General features: G+C 43.9%; 1 protein-coding gene across 1 annotated transcript; it reads right to left on the bottom strand.

Annotated features, from left to right (window-relative positions):
* Nucleotides 1–282: 282 nt before the first annotated feature.
* On the bottom strand, nucleotides 283–22,499 carry Mpzl3 (myelin protein zero like 3). Its single transcript, XM_059267741.1, has 6 exons — nucleotides 22,368–22,499; nucleotides 14,542–14,708; nucleotides 9,481–9,691; nucleotides 7,815–7,980; nucleotides 4,407–4,470; nucleotides 283–493 (listed from the first exon to the last, which is right to left on the bottom strand). Exons 1-6 carry the CDS (start codon nucleotides 22,441–22,443, stop codon nucleotides 467–469), a joined length of 711 nt encoding a protein of 236 aa, XP_059123724.1. The 5' UTR covers nucleotides 22,444–22,499; the 3' UTR covers nucleotides 283–466.
* Between the last annotated feature and the right edge of the window lie 209 nt (nucleotides 22,500–22,708).

Here is a 22,708-nt window from a genome sequence, read left to right as displayed (position 1 = left end):
CCCAACAGAAAACATGCGTGAAGAAGCAAAGGTTACCCATCCCAAACAGGTGTGTTGTTCATTGGCACATCATCAGGAAGCTACAAGCTCCACATCATTAAAAAGTACAATTTTGGCATCAGCAGAGTGACAGGCATTTAGTGTTCCCCTTCAGGCAACTGGATGAAAACACGAGCTACGTTCAAGAGCGAAGGGAAACCAAGGGGTGTGTTTCTGTTCAAGACGAGAACTTCTTTGTTCAATCAGAGTGTGTTAAGAAGGGAAGGCATGAGTCCCTTCTGGAAGTTTCTGAACAGTTTATAAATACAAAGCAAACACTTCTTCAATAAATAAATGGTCCTTAACGTCTTCACCAATGACCTTCGGAACCTTCTGTCACTGCTTCCCTGCCAGTGGCACTCCGGGCCAGAGGAATGGGATATTTCCTGTGGTTAGGTAACACTTCTTCCATCACACACACACTTCATCAGTACGTGTCTTCATAGTCTGAATCCTAAAGGGGCAAGAATAGCAGATGTTTGTGCACTACAATGCCACAGTCAGATGTAGGCAAAGACCACGTGTCTGGGGTCTCCAAATGAACCTACCTGGCTTGGGGTAACAATGGTGGGATATTCCTGACGGCACCTAAGTTCCATGCAGCATCACAGGACCTCAATACAATGTGTCTAGCAGACTGATTACTGCTTAGAAGCCCTAATGGTTCTCTTTTCCTTTATGACTGTACTTTAGAACCCAAACACACCAGAAAAGATGCTTGCCTATAGCAGAACGTGCAGGGCTGAGGTTAGGAGCTCGTTTACCTCGTTCCAACCTTTCTAGCTAAAGGACACTGAGACCCTGCATAGTTATTTAACTTCTCTGTGACAGCTTCAGCATCTGAAATGGAGATAATAAAAACATACCTCACAGAACTACATGAAACAACAGTTTTTCAGCACTCTGACCAGCACTCCGTAACATACTTTTGAGTGCAGTTCTTCTTCTTCTCCTTTTTTTTTTTTGTTTTGTTTTTGTTTTTGTTTTGTTTTGTTGTTTTTTTGAGACAGGGTTATATAGCCTTGGCTGTTCTGGAACTCGCTCTGTAGACCAGGCTAGCCTCCAACTTAGACAGATCTGCCTGCCTCTGCCTCCCAAGTACTGGAATTAAAGGTATGCGCCACCAGACCCAGCTTTCCTCTACTGCCCTTACGCCTTCATCTACAGCTATGTTCTTCTGTGACACCTCCTATATAGACTCAGTAATTCTCTCCTCTCTCTCTCTTGCAGCATCAATTTTCCTTCTCCACTGGATCACCCACAACAGCATAGAAATGTGCTCTGTTTTGCCCACCATAGAAAGCAACTCAACACGCAGCATCCTCTACCCACTGCCCTATTTCTCTGCATCCTGCCTTAGAAAAGCTATCTGCACTCACTTCCTCCAACGTATCTTTGTGATGATTCTTGCCCCTTCCACAGCGCCCTCACTATCCCAGTGGAGCTACTTTTGCCAAGATCATCAGTAACCTCCACATCACCAAAACAACAGTGAACTCCCAGTTCCTTGAAAAATTCTTCCCCATCTCCCAAGATACCAAACTCTCTTGGTGGTCTCCCAACTTCAAAGGTCATCCCTTTTCATCCTCTTTTGCTAATTCCTCTTTGCTTTTCTAATCTAAAAGCCTTGGAGAACTCCAGGCTCAGTCCTTTAACCTCTCCTACATACATACACATCTATTTTCTTGATATCTTCATCAATCTCTATCTCCTAATGGCTTCTAGGTCGTATCTCCAGACTAGGCCTCTGTTCTGAAAACATAACTGTCCACTGCACATCTCAAACTTAATATGTTCAAACTCAACTCCTGATTTTACTCTTAAATCTTGCTCTGGGGCTGGAGAAATGACTCAGTAGTTAAGAGCATCCTCTGCCCTTCCAGAAGACCTGGGTTTGATTCCCAGCACTCCCAGGGTGGCTCACAACCATCTGTAATTCAATTTCCAGGGTATCTGACATCCTCTTCTGGCCTCCATGAGCACTGCATGGGCAGGGTGCACAGACACACATGCAGGCAGACACACATACACCTAAAACAAAAATCTTAAGGTTTAATTAAAACAGTTTCAATCTTGCTCTAGAAAATGTCAGTTCTATTCTACTAGTTGCCCAAGACCTCTGGAATGATCCTTACTTCTTCTCATTTTTTTTTTTAAACAAATGCCAGTAAATTCTTCTGACTTTACTTTCAAGCCAGAATAGAGAATACAACTGCTTCTCACCACCTCTACCACGGATTTCTCTCACTTGGATTCTGGCTGATGCCCACTGCCTAGCTCTCTGATCCTGCGGTGGCCCCTGACCACTATTCTCACCACACAAACTAGACTGACACTTTGAAACCACGCATCAGTCCACAGTGCTTCTCTTCAAGTTCCCTCTAGAGCACTCCACTTCATTTAGAGTCCAGATGACCAAACCCTCTACAAGATCTAGATGCTGCGTTAACCCTTTGACTCCAACAGCCTCCTTTCTTGCCCTCCTCTCTTGCCTTCCACATTCCCCCTTTGATGTTCCTAGACATGCAGGTCGTGCCCTCTCCTCTGAGCCTTTGCACCCACAATCTCTTCCAGAAGCTCTCCCCACGAGGAAGCTGTGTGGCTAGCTGTTGACTTCTCTCAGGAACGCTCTCAAATGCCATCTTCCTGAGGCTGCTTGTAAGCATCCTATCGAACACCACAGTCCTTTGGCCATCTCTCCTTTCTCTGCTTTCTTCCTGCAATATTTGCTGGAATTAAATATTGCCCAATATACTGAATATTTTACTCATTTTCAAAAAACTATCAGTGTTTATGCCCCAATTTAAGACAAGATGCTATTTCAACTGCATGTTAGAGACTGTGAGTGAGTTTTTCAGGGAGAGAACATTCTCCTTGAAAAGCAGGAATTTTTATCTTTTCACCTCTATTTTCTAAGCACCTAGAATGGTACACATGGCACACAGCAGATGCCAGAAAATAATCATTAAACAAATTAATGCAAGAAATGTGGATAATAACTCTCTTCCTTTGTGTTATCAAAGTATTCAAACCCTGGAGAGTTGAGACGAGGTCCTTCTTCATAAACTAACAACTTTTTCTCACTCACACAAGAGCCTCAAGCTCACAGAAGTCACAGTAATGAGAGGCCTGGTGAGCGAGATGGGACTGCACTCGTCTGGTGGAGTACTGAGCTCGGCAGTGAGGACAGACAGGACTCAGGGACGGGTGTGCTTCACACCCGATCATAAGGGGACAGAGAGGACTCAGGGACAGATGTGCTTCACACCTGATCACAAGAGGACAGAGAGGACTCAGGGAAGGGTGCGCTTCACACCCGATCACAAGGGGACAGAGAGGACTCAGGGACAGATGTGCTTCACACCCGATCACAAGAGGACAGAGAGGACTCAGGGACGGGTGCGCTTCACACCCGATCACAAGCTGATTCTGAGGCATCTCCAGCTGCACCACATCAGAGTCTTCCCCGCTCCTCAGATCCCAGGACAGCCACAGAGAAGCCTGAGTCATTCTGTGTGCTCAGAGAGGGACTAGGCCTTTAGAGATTTAAACCAAGATGAAGACCTGCCAATACAGTGTTTCTTGGTGATAAAAGACACCAATCAAATCACCTAAAGGCTGTACATCCTGACTTCCCGTAAAATACCAGGGTTCATCAGAGAAGTTCAATTCAGGGTTCTGAGTCCAGAAACTTGAAACCCCCTTATAAAAATTCAATAGGGCTTTTTGGATTTTTTGTTTGTTTGTTTGTTTATCAGTCAGTAGCTTTACCGCCCCTTTTCTACACCCATGAAACAGAAAATAAAACCACGGAGCGATGACATGGCTCAGTGGGTACAGGAGCTTGCTGTCAAGCCTGATGATGTGAGTTGGATCCCTGGGACCCACATGGTAAAAGGAGAGAATGAAACCCCACAAGTTGTCCTCTGACCTCCATGCACTCACTGTAGCATGAATAAACAAATGTAATTTTTAAAATGAGGGCTGGAGAGACGGCTGAGCAGTTAAGAGCACTTGCTGCTCTTACAGAGGACCTGGGTTTTGTTCCAAGCTCCCATATGGTGGGTCACAAGCATCTGTAAGTCCAGCTGCAGGTAGTCAAACACCCTCTTATGACCCCTGCAGACACCAGGCACATTGGTGGTACACAGACATACATGCACACATGACACTCTTATACTTAAAAAAAAATCTAAAGTTTATTTTTCAAAAAAAAAAATCAAGTTGAGAATTGGTAGGGGTTCCCAGAGACCCTGATTCATACTTTCCTGTGCTGGCTGGCATGTTTCTGTTTGTCTTGAGAGCAAAGGATCCTTCAAATAGGCAGGAAGAGGAGCAAACACCAAACAAAGAAACAGGGCACTTACCAGACACTCGGCACAGCGGACACAAAGCCTTGTCATGCAGTCATTGTTGTCCTCCTGGTCAGTGCTGTGGAATGAACACAAAGCAAAACTCAGCTGTCACTGTTCTTAGCAGGGGACAATTCCAAGCTCAGGTACTGAAATCACATGATTGGTTTTATAGCCAACCCTTAAACAGAGTCCTTAGGAATAAGTAAGAAATAAATGTGCATGAGACATGTATCAGAACACCTAGCAAGTGCTAGAGAAGTAGCAGCTAGTCACCATCACTCACTCAGAAAAGTACCGAACACCAGCCATGGCTGGAGCGCCATGCTAGGGTGCAAACAGAGGTAAAGAGAACCTGGTCTGTTGATGAGCTCCCAATCCCATGCCAGTGAGAACTGTAAGAACTAATATGTACTGTAATACAATACCATAATGTTCTAACAGGGTGGAACTGCTATGCAGCACAGGGTAGAGAGGGACCAGCTGTCTGTTCAGGACTCAAGGAGTATGATGAGAAGGGGACATTTCAGCTTGGTCCTGGAGGGTAAGAAAGCTTCCAGACAAATGAGAGAGGGAAGGGGGTGATTCCAGGAATGTTGGGGTCAGGAGAAAAAAAAATGGATGGATGAATAGATGGACGGACAAGTGCAGCAGGCCACAGGAAAATGTAATGGAATCCAGCTACTATGGCAAAAGCTACTACTTGGAAAAGTCAAGGACTTTTCCAAAGGTCAAGCCATGGCTTAAGAACTCTTCCTGATATTTTTAGCTTTTGTATATATATTAGCTAGTTCCTACAATGATTTTCTTATATGCTATGTGTGCTTCCAAGAACTCCTAACAGTGTATTTACCTAAAATACCTATCAAGCATCCAAGGCCAAATGATCTCCTGAACTAAGGTAACACCCTTATGGAAACAACACCTGTCTCCTAGGTCAGGAGGATAGCTTTATTTCTTGTGCAATTTAAGCTGAGACCCTCCTTCCTTATACAGCCTTACTAACATTATAGACGCCTAACGTCTTACTGGACCACTTCTAGGGATGTAGACTGAGCACATAAATCCCCTTTTCTTGATATACTAACCTATCGTTAGCTCACAGTTGACCTCCTCCTTTACAACTCCCCTTTTGGGTTGTAAAAGAAAGCCTGATTTATTTCCTTGAGGAAAACTCTTATCTGCCTTTATGATCCTGTAAGAATTCAAACCTGGTGACCTTGCTTGGCCAGAGGATTGCTATTGCTTGGTTTTATAACTGAATACCGGAGAGATGAGGGAGTGGAGAGGGATAAGGAGACTTAGAAGAGGATTTGGGGGAGAACTTGAGGACGAGATGGAGAAGAGAAAAGAGAATGGAAGAACTAGATGGGTAAGAACTGGAGAGGAATGAACTAGATGGGGAAGAACTAGATTGAAGGGCTAGAAGAGAGGACTAGAGGAACAAGATGGAAGATGAGGAAGAACCAGATGGGGAAGAACAAGATGAGGAAGAACAAGATGAGAAAGGAGACGGGAGAGGAGCTGAGATGGGAAGGAACTAGGTGGATGAGAACCTAGACAGGGCAGAACTAAGATGAGATAATTAAGATAGAACTTAGAGGGGACAGCAGATAAATGTAGAGAGAAATCAGGCAAGAAAGGAGCTAGGCATGAGAGCAGAACAGAAGCTGTACAGAGAGAGAACTGACTCAGAAGAATAAAGTGAATGGACTAAGGAGTTCTATGTACATAGATTCATTTCCTATCATCAAATATTAATTATCAGCTGGTTGTAGATTCTTCCCAGACCCTGGGAGGGGACTATCAAGGGGCTGAACCCTTATAGTTCCCATTAGACAGGTAGAGACAGACAGACAGACATGTACATACACACAACTTACTATAGTATATCTAGGAGAAAAAAAATAAGCTGACTGTAGCTGGACTATAGAGTAAGTGAGAACAAATGATGGAAACAATGTGACCTAGGAACAGACCACAGAGGGTTTTATATACCGTGCTTAGAAACAAACACTGGTATTTTTGCCAGTAATTCTTTCCGTGTGTTTGTGTGTGTGTGTGTGTGTGTGTGTGTGTGTGTGTGTGTGTGTGTGTGTGTTACAGATTCCTTGAAAAGGGAAGTCTTTCTCCAGTAAATAAATAAACACACAGACAGAGAGAAAACTTCAGAACTTCCCAAGGTAAGACTCCCTAATCCATAGGTTAAGAATCCTTTCACAGACATCAGAAACATCACAGAATTTTTTTTTTTTTTGAGTTGTTTTGTTTTGTTGAGATAGGGTCTCACTATGCATCCTCGGCTGGCCTAGAACTCATTATGTAAATCAGGCTGAACTTGAACTCACGGAAACCTGCCTGCCTCTGTTTCACGAGTACTGGGATTAAAGGTGTGTGCTTCATGCCGGCTACGGAGCTTTAATGTACATTTTAGTTCCTTTAAAAAAGTAAATCTGTTCCTGGGAAACTACTGGATGGTGCTTACCCCCTGGCATAATGGTGATTAATAAATGCTTTTGATAACTGTGGTGGTTTGAATAAGAATGAATATATGAATAAGGCTCACATATTTGAATGCTTAGTCACCAGAAAGTGGAACACTTTGATAGGATTAGAAGGATTAAGAGGTGTGGCCTTGTTGGCTGAAGTATGTCACTGGGATGGGATTTAAGGTTTCCAAAGCCCATGCTAGGCCCAATGTCTCTGTCTCTGTGTCTGTCTCTCTCTCTCTCTCTCTCTCTCTCTCTCTCTCTCTCTCTCTCTCTCTCTCCAGATCAGGATGTAGCTCTCAGCTCCTTCTCCAGCACCGTGCTTACTGCCATGTTCCTACCACGATAATAAAGGACTAAGCCTCTGAAACTGTAAGCCAGCCCCCAATGAAATGATTTCTGTTATTAGAGTTGCCTTGGTCACGGTGTCTCTTCACAGCACTAGAACAGTGACTAAGACAGTAACTACACCCATTTGGCCCTTTCAGAGCATCTGCTGACCACGCACAGCACATCTTATTTAAATTTCATTTGCCCTCAGGACTGTTCTCAAAGCCTCCTTCATTGCTCATGCATATTCTGTTAGGAGACATTAGCTCAGTGCCCAAAAAAAAGGGGGAAAAAAAATCTGACTTGGAGTTTTATTTTAATGTTGAAAGAACGAGATATATGCTCAAAATGTCCATGTGGAGCCACAGTACTGTACGGTGTGGTTCCTGAAGCAGAAGCTCCCTCCGTGCCGATGCCCACAAATGTCACCCTGATCTTCCTCTGGTACCCCTCATAGATCTATTCCATTTGGAAGGACATTTCAGCACTAGAGCTAACTTCAGCCCGGGAGGAAAAGTGTGTGGATGCGGAGTGCAGGTGCTACCCCAGCTCAGGGCTGTGAAAAGGAAACAGGCTCACGGTTGGGGACTCCAGTGGGACTTACTCGTCGGAAACTTCAATGGAAGACTTCTTATAGCCAGACCTGCTCCTCTTCTTCACCCCTGCCGCTTTCCTTCCCATCCTCACCAGCAGCAGGATGACCACCACGGCCGAGGGGATGAAGACGAGGATGGAGAGAAGGGCCACAGAGGATAGCATGGTGCCAAAACCTGTCGGAAACACGGAGAGAGGCTGTGCCCGTGCAGCCTTACTTCAGATCAGGCCCAGGCTTCAGATCTCTGCCTTCGCTCATGCTTCTAACCACAAAAGGAATAAATTCATCACAGAAAACAAAAAGAAATACAAGAAGCATATACACATAACTCCATCGCCTAGGAGTTCTTCTTTCCAGGAGCACATATGAGGCAGGATGCATATTTGTAAGAGCAGAAGTCCTATTTTTCACACTATTTTGGCTTAACACATGATATATATATTTTGATGTGACTAAAAAGGTCCTGATTATAAAGGTCTTTTCAGCCAGAAGGCAAAGGCAGGCGATCTCCATGAGTTCAAGGCCAGCCTCATAGTTTACAAAGTAAGTTCTAGAAAAGCCAGAGCTACATAGTGAGGTTCTGTCCAAACAAACAAACAAACAAACAAAAATACAATACATAGTATTCTACCATACTGAATCAATTAGCAAATCAATCCTCTAACTTTGAACATTCAAGTTATTTCAAATTCTTTGACTCCACAAATCATATTAAAATGACCACTCTTGTATATAAATTCTAGTGTTTAGCTCTGTCTCTTAAGATGAAATTTTAAAGTAGAATTGCAGGGAATATATTTTTAAGGGAATATAATTTTAGGAAATATGACTTCTACTACTAAACTGCCTTCTAGAAAAATGAACTCTACTCCTGCCAGGGATATGATTATGTAAATGTGGAGTGAGTTATTGCCAAACCAGATGACGATTATGACAAAGAAAAAGGTGGGGGAGGGGGGAGGGGACGAGGGGAGGAAATCAAGGCAGGCAAGAGGAGACAGAGGAGGAAGAGAAGCCCCAAGAAACGATAAGGCAGTTATAATGACTCAGAATGTGTCTCTGTGTCTTTGGTTCAAATTCAGTTTCAAGTGCAAATAAGCACGTACTAGTCACCACAGGGACATTTTGAAAAAAGGCATCCACAACCTCATCTCCACAGGAGAAGGAAACTGCTGCTCTTTGTAGCCTAAAAGAAAGGTAATGCTGCCCACTCCCAGAGGGAGCACCTTCCCACGAACAGTCTCCTAACCGAAGCCTGAACCTGACCGGACAACAGGAACGACTCCTCATCACTCAATCGCCCTTCATGAACCTGGGGGATTCTCAACATTCCACAAGACATTCGGTCACCTGAAGACAACATGAAAGAGACAATGCAGAAACTATGACAACGTTGGAAGAGAGTATTCAGTTTTCAAAATCAAAACTGAGAGAGCTCGGCCGGTAAAGGCTCTTCCCACCGACTCCTACAAGTTGTCTTCTGACCTCCAGACACACACTGTAACATGCATGCCTACACACCAACACACATACAAAATAAATCAATGGTTTAAAGTTTAATCTTAACAGGCATATGAAGACAACAACTTTGACACAGTGATCCAGATCCTCTAAGCCAACTGCTAAGTCCCAGAGGAGTCACAGCACGGCAGGAGCCTGGCAGCGAGCAGCTTACCCCTTTCTGTGACCGTGAGCTCTGTCAGGGGGATATTGTGGTACACGTCTGGAGGGTTCTTCACAGCACAGCTGAACGTCCCATTGTCCTTTAGAGTGGGTTTGCTGATGCTGATGGATGCATCCCCTTTGTACACATTTCCAACCCAGGAAATCCGGTCTCGGAATGTGCCCGCTGTAGTTGGGTACTGGAAAGACTGATAGTGAAAGATCTAAAAAAGCAATACCACAAGAGAAAAGGTTAACTTGGAAAACACAATGAAAGGAAAAGCTGAGTAGATCCAAAGTTAAAAAGAATTGTAAAACAGGATTTTCTTTTCCCCGGTCGGTGTTTTGTTTTGTTTTGAATGCTTTTCTCACCTCTCTCTTAGAGAGACAAGTTAATAAAACTGATCAGAAAAAGACTGAGGAGAGTCCTGGGATCTCAACCTTTAAATCTTTTCTATGGCTGGAGAGATGGCTCAGCGGCTCAGAGCACTGTCCTTCCAGAGGACCTGCAGTCAGTTCCCGGCACCCACATCAGGCAGTTCACAATCACCTGTAACTTCAGCTCCAGGGGATTCCACACTTCTGGCCTCTGAGGGCACCTTCACATGTTACACCACACACACACACACACACACACACACACACACACACACACACCCATGCACATATAAACACACATAAACATACACATACACCCATACACACACATACAAACACAAACACACAAACACACACACACACACACACACACACACACACACACACACACAAAGAGAGAGATCTAAACAAGAACTTTCTTCCAAATTCTCCCTAAAGCCCCCAGGTAATGACTCTCAAGCAGAGGTACCTTCAACACTCCACAAAACATTTGACAATGGGGACAGATTCTTTTTCCCACCAAGTTTTAAATTGTATTTCTTTATTTCTAATTGACAAATAATAATTGTGTATAATATTTATGGAGCACAATGTGACTTTTCGTGTGGTGCTGAGACTTGAACTCTGGGCCTTGTGCCTGCTAAGCTCTACCACTCAGCTACATTTCCCAACTATGTTTGTTTTTGAGGAACTGCCATGCCATTTTCTAAATTAGCTGTAATATTTACATTAGTAAATTTCCCTTTTCTTCAACCTGGACTAATCCTTATCGTCATTTGTCTTTTTAAGATTTATTTTTTATTATTTTTTCATTATGTGTGCATGTGTGTGTATGCTTGCATGTGTGTGCATGCACATGAGTGTAGGTACCCACAGAGGCCAGAGATGTCATCAAATCCCCTGGAGCTGGAGTTACAGGCCCCTGTGAGCCACCCAATATGGTACTGGGAACCAAACTCAGGTCCTCAGCAAAAGCAGTGTATACGCTTAACCTCTGAGCCATCTCTCTAGCTCCATAATTTGCCTATTTTATACTAGCTTTTTTGGTAGTCTGTGAGGTGATATCTCATTACAGTTTTATTTTTACTTCCTTTATAATTAGAGGCACTGAGATTTTTTTCATATATCTGACCATTGATATTGCTTCTTTTGAGAAATGTCTGCTCAGATCTTCTGCCTGCCGCTTAATCCGGTTATTTGTTCCCGTGGTGCACTTTGGTTGTGGCAACTAGGGATGTGACTTCAGGCACCCAGTGGGTAGACGTCAAGGGCCCTGCTCAACTTCCCACGATGCATTAGACATCCCCGTAGGCTTAAATGTCAACAGTGCTGAAGTAGAGACACCGTACTCCAAAGTGACACCCAATGTTTGTTTTTCATGGTTTGCAAATGACTTTCACTGTTTACTCACTTGGCCCTTATAACATCACCAAAGCATGTGAGGCAGGTGTAACTATTCTGAACTTACAGGAAGAGAAATGAGACCCAAATCAAAACATAAAGCAAGGTACTCGAAGGCACACAGTTAGCAAGAGACAAGAGGGAGATTTTCATTTTCCAAATCACTGGGCAGGTATAAGACAGTCCAGTCTCTCTCGGGTTGTCTCCTGTGGCAGTTAACACAAGCTCACATCAAATGCCTGAGAAGTGCACAATGAGTGTCTGCTATATTAAGGCGACACTGCTTTGGACTTGGTGATTGGACACTTGGTCACCAAAAGCACATATTTACGCCTGAAGGTGTGGCAAGCAGGTATGCCAGTCAACATGACTCTTATGCAAGACAGAAGGCTTCCCTCTTTCTTTGTTTACTTGCTACCTTCCCACTTAGGACAGCAGGCGTTTCCAACCACCGAATTGCCTAATTTTGAAGAGCAAAATCCTCAGAGAAGATGCTGAATCACTCACTGGTTAATTTCATCAAGAATTCCCTTCACAGACACTTAGCACACATCCCATGTTCCAGGTGTGCGAAGGAACGGGATGCAGTGGGCGCCACACAGGCATGGCCTCTGTTCTCATGGAGCTTACATGTTGGTAAATATAGACAGTAAGAACTAATGTATATGTGACGAGTGTTCCAGAGGGGGAGATAGAAGAGGCCTACCAAGCCAACATGATGACATGGGCCTGTACTCCCATACTCAGGAGGCAGAGGCAGGAGGGATGCTGTGAATATCACCCCAGCCTGGCTGATACACTAACTTCAAGAGCAGAGCAAAAGCCTGTCTCAAAAAAAAAAAAAAAAAGCCTGTCTCCAAAAAACAAGCCTCCTATCAATCATCAGGATAAAAGCCTTTAAAAATTCTTCATTGAAGCCGGGCGGTGGTGGCGCACGCCTTTAATCCCAGCACTCGGGAGGCAGAGCCAGGCGGATCTCTGTGAGTTCGAGGCCAGCCTGGGCTACCAAGTGAGTTCTAGGAAAGGCACAAAGCTACACAGAGAAACCCTGTCTCCAAAAACCAAAAAAATAAAAATAAAAATAAAAATAAAATAAATTCCTCATTGACAAAACAAGGCCTGCTGTGTACCTTCCAGATTAATCTAATTCATGCATTACATGTTAAATTAGTGACCTCCCCAATCCTCGCTCCTTGGTAAGCCTGACAAACTAACCACTTCTCCACACACGACCTTGAGCTGCAAGAGTCTTAAATGCCACGGATTCCAACTCAGATGAGCTCGCTGCTTTCTGACTGGGTTCACAGAACAGTGCTCCAAGAGGAGCACCGTCTGCAATACAGGGTTTCTGACCCAAGAAGCTCCCTACTGCTCACTCTGTCCTACTTTTGGACAAGGAAGCAGAGCCAAATAAGGTCAGCCACGGCCTCCTGACAAGTCAGAAGAAAGTGAACTATTTTAAATCTAAAGTGACAGGAAGCTCGACTCCAGCCTTGTCTCCTGGGCCACAGTTACCCGACCCACTCCACACCACGGCACCCAGTGACAGCTCCTGATGAACCAGGCAAAGCAGATTCACTAAGATGAAAGGCAATTTTCCTCCCAATGGAGGAGAAGAGAGAAAAGAACACTCTCTAAAATCCAGTCTGGGGACAGCGAGACGGCTCAGTGTGTAAAGGCACCTTGCCATGCAGCCTGAAGGCCTGAGCTCACCCCCAGAATCCAAGGGGTGGAAGGAGAGAACTAGATTCTGCAACTTGTCCTCTGTCCTTCATATACCTACAGTAGCACACACACAAAAATAAATAAATAAATAAATAAATAAATAAATAAATAAATAAATAAATAAAATGTAAAGAAAACAAATCCAATTTATATATGGCTATGACATTCACATTTTTAAACATTTTTTAAAGACTAATTTATATGTATGGGTGTTTTTCCTGTATGTATGTATGTCTGTGCATTAGTGCATGCCTGGTACCCAGGGAGGTCATAACAGGGTTTCTGATTCCCCTTGGAACTGGAGTTACAGGAAGTTGTAAGCCAGCATGTGGGTGCTGAGAATTGAACCCAGGTCCTCTGGAAGAGCGGTCAATGCTCTTAACTGCTGAGCCATTTCTCCAGCCCCAACATTCAAATATATTCTTAAATAGCACCCATCCTGAACTAAGGCAACTGATGGAACTATAAAGAGAAAGGGTTTTTACAGCATTGTAATCTCTAATTAAACACCCATAATGGGACTTGAACCATAAATGTGTTTTATATGTGTGACTAAAGTATATTGCTTCTAATATTGCATGACCATCTGTCACCAATGACATCTGTCACCAAGACAAGGTGCCACCGTTTCCTTCAAAGGCAGCTACATAAATCACTGCAGACGTTTACATGACCAGAGGAGAAGCCAAGATAAATCTGCAGACTGTGGGATTCTCAGACAGACACACCCACTGTGCAGCAGGATTGGAGCAGCTTTCAGAGAAAGGATGTCCGTGACGTGAGTGGGGAATTCCTCTAGCCCACGTCCTGGAGATGCCCTTTTTAGTACATCAGATCTAAAACGAAGCTGTAACGCCACACCGAAGGAAACAACAAGGCAACCAAATTAAACCACATTTCCTCTTGGTTTCTGATCATTTTTTTCCTTGAGATAATGTGCAAGAGTCTTACATGGCAGAGCAAAAGGCTCTGTGTGATTAAACAGATATCATACGGGGCGGAAGACTGACTCACTCCAAAGACCTATTTATTTTTATTGCTTTTTCTAAATTTAACTCGTGTGTGTGTGTGTGTGTGTGTGTGTGTGTGTGTGTGCGCGTGCGAGCGCGCAGGGGTGTGTGGGATGTCCGTGTGTGTGTGTGTGTGTGTGTGTGTGTGTGTGTGTGTGTGTGTGTAGGGGTGTGTGGGATGTCCGTGTGTGTGTGTGTGTGTGTGTGTGTGTGTGTGTGTGTGTGCAAGGGTGTGTGGGATGTTCGTGTAGGAACTCTAGTGCTATGGTTTACACGTAGATATCAGAAGACAAGTAGAGAGTTGGCTCTCTCCTTCCCCCGTGGGTTTCAGGAATCGAACTCAGGTCATCGGGCTTGCAGAGCAGGAGCCTCTATATTCCCTGAATGAGGGCACGGGCTTGTTTTCTCTTTTTAAGGGTAGATCAAGCTGGCTTTGAGCCTGCTGTGTTGCTGAGGACGGCCTTGAATTCCTGATCTTCCAACCCCACCAACGCTGAAATTACAGGTGTGTGCCACCATGCCAGGCACTCAAAGAAACTTTCTAGAAAGTCTACACTTACGGATTCTGTGCGACTGCTGCTGGGGGGGCGGTATGTCCAGTCTATGGTCAGTTTGTCAGTGACATCGGAAGATGACTTGAAGGTGCATTTCAACTTGATATTTTCTCCAACATATCCTCGGACGTGGGCATCGGCACTGATCTCCAAAGAAAGGACGGTAGGCACACCTAATGGAGACAAGCCCAAACACTTACAATGCAGTCATTTTGTCGGATTATGCAAATGTGAGTGAACACTATAGATGCTTTGTACCACTTTCAGGGATCTCTCCAAAGCCAGGGTCCTCAATGTATTTTCAGACAAATCCATGAGGAACAAGGAGCTAAGTACCATTAATCTTTAATAACATTTTATCATTTTATAGTCTCAAATCATAGTAAATAGTTGAGTAAAAATTAAAAACCTAATCACACTAGCATTTTTCCAAACACAGGCTTGTCATTAACTTAAATACTAACAAGGAAGGTTGCCCATAATAACTAAAAGGCAACGGTACCCACTCCTTCTCATTCTGTGCCCTCCCCAACACCCCCTCACACACACACACACACACACACACACACACACACACACACACACATGCTCCAGGAATACAGCAGCTTTTATGAGGTCTAAGAGACTCAAGCAGTGGTGGCACATGCCTTTAATCCCAGCATTCTGGAGGCAGAGGCAGAGACAGAGGCAATCAGATCTCTGTGAGTTCAAGGCCAGCCTGGTCTACAGAGGGAGTTCCAGGACGGCCAAGAACAGCTAAGGCTATACAGAGAAATTCTGTCTTGAAAAAAGAAAAACAAAAAACAAAAAACAAAAAAAGAGAGAGAGACTCAACCAAACGCAATATGATCACAGCACGATGAAGCTACAAGTGTTTCAACCAGTAGCAAAAGGAGGATAGAAAATACAAATAGGAAATTTATGTTTTAAACTGTCTTAAAGGGCTATATCTAGTCTTCTCCTCCTCCCCCTCTTCTTTTTTAAAAATTATTTTTATTCTTTTTAAGTGTGTGTGTGTGTGTGTGTGTGTGTGTGTGTGTGTGTGTGTGTTCATCCACACAAGTGCTAGTGCCAATGGAGACAAGAGGCCTTATCCCCTAGAGCTGGAGTTTTGCGAGCCGTGTGATGTGGGTAAGAGGAACTGAACTCTGATCTTCTGGAAGAATAGTAAGTGCTCTAAACTGCTGATCCTTCTCTCTAACACCTCTTCCTCCTCCTCTTTTTCCTCTCCTTCCTCTCCTCCTCCTTTTTCTTGAGACAGGGCTTTGCTATGTTGCCAAGTCTGGCCTAAATTCACAGTCCTCCTGACTAAGTCTTCTAAGACCTAGGATTACAGGCATGTACCACCACACCCAGCTGTGCTTCCTCTCAAAGCTGGGTAGTGAATCATACACCTATTAAAAGTAAATTACGGAGGGCTGGCTGGAGGTGTAGTTCAAGGGCAGAGCACCTGCCTCAACTTGGAAGGCCCCAGGTTCTATACTTAGCATCAAAAAAAAAAAAAAAAAAGAAAAAGAAAAAAAAGAAAAGAAAAAGAATGTAAATTATGGAGAGGAAAAATATAATTGAATGTGTTCTACAATGTAAAAGTAAGATATCATTTTTAAAGCCTGCAGAGTGTGGTCTTTCCAAAACCATTCATTCCAACTTTGACACTCCATCTCTCCGAAAGGAAGAAAGAAAGAAAGAAGAGAGAGAGAGAGAGAGAGAGAGAGAGAGAGAGAGAGAGAGAAACAGAGACAGAGACAGAGACAGAGACAGAGACAAAGGGAAAGGAAGGAAGGAAGGAAGGAAGGAAGGAAGGAAGGAAGGAAGGAAGAAAGGAAGAAAGAGGGGGCAGGGAAGAAGAAAGGAAGGAAAGAAGGAAGGAAGAAAGAAAGAGGGGGCAGGGAAGAAGAAAGGAAGGAAAGAAGGAAGGAAGGAAAGAAGGAAGGAAGGAAGGAAGGAAGGAAGAAAAAAAAAAAAAAAAACCAGGCACTTTCTTCCAAACATGTGCTGCTGGGAAAGCAGTGAATAAAAATCTGTCTCCCACTGGAGAGCACTGTTTTAGGAAGTTAAAACACTATCCTCTGGTTTTTCTGCTTCCTTCTCTACCTCACTAATCCAAGGTTCTTCTGGTAGCCAAGGGCACAGAGCATAGCAAGATTTCAGAAAAGAGTAAATCCACACCCTGCCTCAAAATCCAGTCTTTCTGGCAAGGCAGGATGGTGTAATGGTTGAACACAAAGACGCCTAAGCCAGAAGATCTGAGTTCAAACCCCAGCCCTATCGCTGGTTCTGAGCAGCTCAGCAAGTTACCTTACTCCTTCAGTTTGCTCATCCTGGCAGAAATGGGGCTTCCCTCTAGGTCCCTGTGAGGACTACATGGGTTAAAACACGTACACCACCCAGAAGGCCTACCTACCTCGAGCAAACGCCCCACGCCTGCTGATAATGCCTCCTCTTTCTCCCACAGGCTCTCGACCTTTCCTACTGCTGGCGTATCTGAGTCACTGTCCCAGTACCTTTACCTCTGCCGGCTTTGAATCATTTTCTCACACCTCTCTGAACAATCTAGTCTGGTCACATTCCTCCCGAAAGGAGGAGACCAAGACAGAGCTTGCTAGTAAGGCCTTTAGTAAGAATCCGACCTATCTCAAACATGATGGCCAACTGGTTCCCTGAACAGCATCCTTTCTGACTGCCACGCTAAACTTGCCATTTCTTGCGTGCCTTTGCAAACGCTCATTCCTCTGCCAGAAAAAGCCTTCATTCTCAAGCCCTCACTCACTCCTGACCCATGAACGTGAAGAAAAAATCCTATTCAGCACTGGAGGGCCAGGTCTAAAACCCGAAAAGTAGAATGAACCCACAAATTACACAGGTTCCTCATCCTGTGTTTTTAGCCTAAAACCTAAGTACAATATAGAGCCTGGAGGGGTAATTTAGAGTCAGCCAGAACTGCATCAAGCTCTAGCCCACCTGCCTTCGGGCTGTGAGGCCTAGGTCAAAGTTCCCTAACCTGCTCAGGCTTCAATTGTTCCATTGGTGAATGGAAAGAATAACCTCCTAGGATCACTGTGAACATCCAATACACTTTAAACACTTACAGGCCTGGGTACAGCTCAGTGGTGGAGTGTGTGAGCCTGTGTTCTCTCCCTAGTACCACAATAAATAAGCAAGCAAACAAATACATAAATACACATAGGATGTTTCGTAGAGTCTTCAAGATAAAAAATTTTAACAAATATCAACTATTGTTATTAAAGTGGACACCACACATACTAAAAATTCTGAACTAATTCCCTGCTGGGCTGTGAATTAAAATCTAAACAGGAATAGTCTGTCTCAGACACCTGCCAACTACCCACCCTAACCCGTTCACTATGCCTGGACTGACCAGTCATTTTCCAAAGATATTACGTCTTTTCATGTCTCTATGCTTTTCTTTGAATATATCTTTGTCTGGAAGGATCTCCCCATTCCCACCATCCTGCCAGAGTTGCTCCCCACCACACCCCAACATTCACAAACCTTCACCACCAGCTCAAACACCAGCCCATACCTCCACCACCATCTCAAATACCAGCCCACATCTTCACCACCAGCTCAAATACCAGCCCACACCTTCATCACCAGCTCGAATACCAGCCCACACCTTCACCACCAGCTCGAATACCAGCCCACTTTCTGATGCCCAAATTCCCTGAAGTTCTTTGCTCTTCCTCTGAAGTTCCCATAATACAATACTACCCAAGCACATATGCCATGGCCACACCTGATTTATAAAAGTCCTTTCCTCCACAAAATACAAGCACCATCAGGGCAAAGATTCTGAGGAAAGAAGGCAGGCAGGGAGAAACTGGGAGATCACCATGATTACTAGTGTTAGAACATGTGTTCACTGCTCACTCACTCTCTCCCTATCACCTTCCTTATGGAATTCTCAACACCTCTGTCGATGCGTCTGACTGTATCCATTCAGGAAAAGATCAGTTCTTGCTAATCACTTCTAGACTGGGCTGGTGTACTAAAGGAGGAAAAAAGTATCACCCGAATGTATAGACAGTTCCCATAAGAAATTAGCATGAGAAGGAAGGAAGGGGTCAAGAATGACTCTCAGTTTCTACTTAGAAAAGCCACTCACTCAAAGAGGGAAAGTAGGCTTGTGGGGCGGGGGGCATGAATCTGATTCTGGGGAAGTTCAGATGTCTTTGATACCTAAGGGATAATGTCTAAAAAGAACCGTACGTCAGGGGTCAGCAATCTATGACCCATGACTCAAGTGGGAGCAAATGGCTCTTGTGAGAAGGGAGCAAACTCATAATAATTAGCAGTGACCCTGCTCTCGGCTCTGCAGGTAACCCAGATTGTCCAGACCAATCCATCTCCAGTGGTCTTCCAGCAAACAGCTAAAACATTTCAACATCTTCACGTAAACGAAGTTTTATTAGAATACAACCACATTAGTTTGTTTGTGGCTGCTTTTGCACACTTGGCAGAGACAGGAGATGCAGGAGAGAGCAGGTGCGTGAACAGTCTGAAATGTTCACTCATTCCATTATTGGGAATGGTTGCTAACACCTACTTTAGAGCAAAGACAAGGTCTGGGTTAGAGTTGGAAATCAGAACCTCTGTAGTTCCTCCATCTAGCTCTCCAGAGTCCTAGTCTCTCTTCCTCTCTTCCTCCCCACTCTCTCAATCTCTTCCTTCCCCTTCCCTCCCTCCCTCTCTCTCTCTATCCCTTTCTCCAACCCTTCTCTTCAGTCCTCTTCCCTCTCCATATTTCTATCAACTCCCTTCTTTAAAATCTTCCTAATCCTATGTTACATACATTCAAATTTCCCCCATTTTAGCATAATATCCTTTCAGATTTAATTTTTGTTTTATTTGTTTTGTTTCTTGAGATCATGCTATGTAGCCAAGGCTAGACTGGTCTCCAACACCTTATCCTCCTGCCTCAGCATCTCAAGTGATGAGATCACCATGCTCTGATTTGATATTTATTTTGGCCAAATAAAAAACATAAAAAATTTAAAAAACCAATTAATGGAGGTGAGAAAAGAAAATCACATTCTAACACAAATAATTTTACAGCTGGTAGAAATTAAATATGACAAAACATAGCCCCTAATTTTATACATCCCATTTTACAAAATGTAAATCTCTCCATCTTGAATTTACATAGTACTTGAACTTACATGAAAAGAGAAAAGTATAATACTGGGCTGGTTCTCTACCATTATTGCTTCCTCATCATCCCTCTCCTTCTTCTCTTGTTTTTTTTTTTTCAGACAGGATCTCATGTTTCTCAGGTTAGATTCACATTCACTACATAGCTGAGGATGACCCTGAACTTCTTATCTTCCTTCCTTCCTTCGCGTTCCTAGTGCTAAGATTACAGACATGTGCCACCATACCCTGTTTCTGCAATACTAGGGACTGAATCCAAGGTTTCATCCAAGCTAGGCAAACACTCTACCAACTGAGCTAGATCCCCAAGCCCCCAGTCTATCATTACTATATACTTAGCCAACTGAAATAAGCAGGATCAGACTTACAACTTCAGGCCAATTCAAACAAGATAACAATTTAAGGGGTTCTATCTTTGAAGAGGGATAGCAAATAAACACTTGTGAGGAAGCAAATTCTATCACCTAAGATTCAAAAGAGACACAGGAAACAAAAACAAAAACAAAAACAAACAAAAAACAGATGACGCACTGAAAGCATGCTAAGTGAAAACAGCTAGTCACAAAGGGGCACACCTGGTTTACGGTGTTTGAAATGCCCAGGACAGACAGAGGCATAAGTAAAGACAGTAAATTGGTGGTTTCCAGAGCCTGTGGGAAGGTAGGAATGGGTGTGGGATTTTTCTTTAGGGTGATGAAAATATTCTAAAATTGGTTGTAATTAACAACCAATGTAACAACAAATGTAACTAATTGCATAAATTAGTGCATACTAAAAATTATTGAACTGTATATTTAATGAATGAATAAGCATGTGAGTGAGCTACATACCAACAAATCTGTGTTTTTTTAAAAAAAACCTTTATTTTTATTTTATGTGTTTGAGTGTTTTGCCTGCATGTATGCCTGTGCAGAATTTGCACGTCTGGTGTCCTTGGAGGCCAGGGAGGGCATCTGATTCCCTGGGATTGGAGTTATAAAGCGTGTGGGCCACCTTCTGGATACCGGTAATCGAACCAGTCTGTGGAAGAGCAACAAGTGCCCTTAACTTCTGAACCATCTCCCCAGCCCCCTTGGTTGGATGGTTGGTTGGCTGACTGGTTTTTAAGGCAAAATATAAATCTATTCAAGAAGACTTGGAGGAGTGGCTGAGGAACACAAATCTATTCAAGAAGCACCCAGAGATCAATACCTTAAAAACTATTATTAGAGCGTGTGCACACATGTGGAGGTTAGAGGCAACTCTGTTGAGTTGGGTCTCTCCTTCTACCTGTATGTAGGTTCTGGAGATGGAACCAGATCCTCAGGATTACGTGGCAAGCACCTTAACCCACTGATTCATCTCACCAGTACCCCCCACAAATTAACTTACGTTGAACCATTTGCTCTGCTAGATGTGACATCTGCTCTTCTAGGTCTACAGAAAGACCACCATTTCTAGAATTTTTTTTCTTAATGGGACAATATTTGAACATTTCTCCCCAACACTCATGTTGTATGAAAACGAGAGAGAGAGAGAGAGAGAGAGAGAGAGAGAGAGAGAGAGAGAGAGAGAGAGAGATGAGTTTATGGGAAGTGACAGTAGGTAAGACTCCATTGTAAAAAAACTCAGATGAAAATCTGGACACTTATGATGACATAGGTAGCTGGGAGGGAGCAGGGAGTGTGCTGGCAGTGTGCAGATTAGTCACCAGATAAGTAAAAAACCTCCTCACCTTACCTGATGAGACTCCACCACCTAAATGTGTTCATATTTATCCAACTACTAAAGATCCTTTTCAGAAATGACCATATTTTCAGGGAAATGTTACAACAACTCATTCTAATGCTAGCTATACTAGCATTTTATTTCTTAGGAAGACACAAACAGACACAGAAAAAAATAATCAGGAAATATTTGCACCTCAAAATGAAGTTAATTAGTTTGAATTCAATTTTAGAAATTTGGAATAGCATGAAAGCAAAATAATCCAAACTTTACAATATTGTCATTATGTCAACACTGTGCTGCTGACAACAGTCAAAAATTAGACTTTCAAAAGAACTCCCGTGTCTTTTACACTTTAGAATGTTCATAAAGTGCTGGGGTAGTTGCCTTTTCTTCAACAATATGCCTGCTCTAAGAAAAATCACACCATAACCCTTCTCGAAAATGTTTTATTTCATAGCCCCTGAAATAAAATTACCAAATCATGATTTTCTTTTCCTTTCTCCCCTCCCCCCGCCCCCTTTCCTTCTTTTTTTTTCCCCAGCCTCTGGTCATGACTGTGTCTCTCAAAATATCTGGGACAAACAGAATCGCCCATCTCTGACCAGGGTGCCACAGGAGTAGAGTCCCGGCAGACAATCACTGATAATCTCGGACACGAACAGTGAGCGTCCGCAAAGCCTGAGCTCGCTGTGGTTTCATCCGGTCGCGGCATCACCCAGGGAGAGTCAAGTCACACAGGTGGTCAGGCTCCAGAGCTCCGAGACCGACCAGGGACCAGCTCTCCGCAGTGGGTGGTACCAGCCGGGGAAAACCATCCTCCCACATCCCCTCCCTTCCCAGAAACCGAGCGGGGGGTTTCTGAGACCCCTCAACCCGGAACCGGAAGAGCGACCATCTTTCCTGACCCCCCCCCAGGCCGGAAGTGGAGCCCAGCCAGCTGGCGGACTCACCTTGGACAAACAAAATGCTCAGCAGTGGAAAGAGAGCGCAGCCACGGCCTCCTGCTGCTCCTCTTGGCTGCTGCATCCCGACAGCTCCTCCGACACCTGCACGCCTTGTTTACAACTCCCGGGGACCACGCAGGTGGTGCCGGAAGTGACGTCATCGCGGGGGACAATGAAATGGCCATCCGGATTTACCTCAGGGACACGGTTTGCTACCAGAATCCTACCTGGTTTCCCTGATCAGCAATTCTTGGACTCTTAAGAAGGCTCTTATTGCTCTCTTCTGCTTCAAATTGGCTACGGACTTTGGGGAAACAATTTTATTTTTATGGAATTCTGCATGACCA

This window comes from Peromyscus eremicus, chromosome 7 (genome assembly GCF_949786415.1).
Source record: "Peromyscus eremicus chromosome 7, PerEre_H2_v1, whole genome shotgun sequence".
NCBI classification, from domain to species: domain Eukaryota; kingdom Metazoa; phylum Chordata; class Mammalia; order Rodentia; family Cricetidae; genus Peromyscus; species Peromyscus eremicus.
This window is presented reverse-complemented; position numbering and strand designations above follow the sequence as displayed.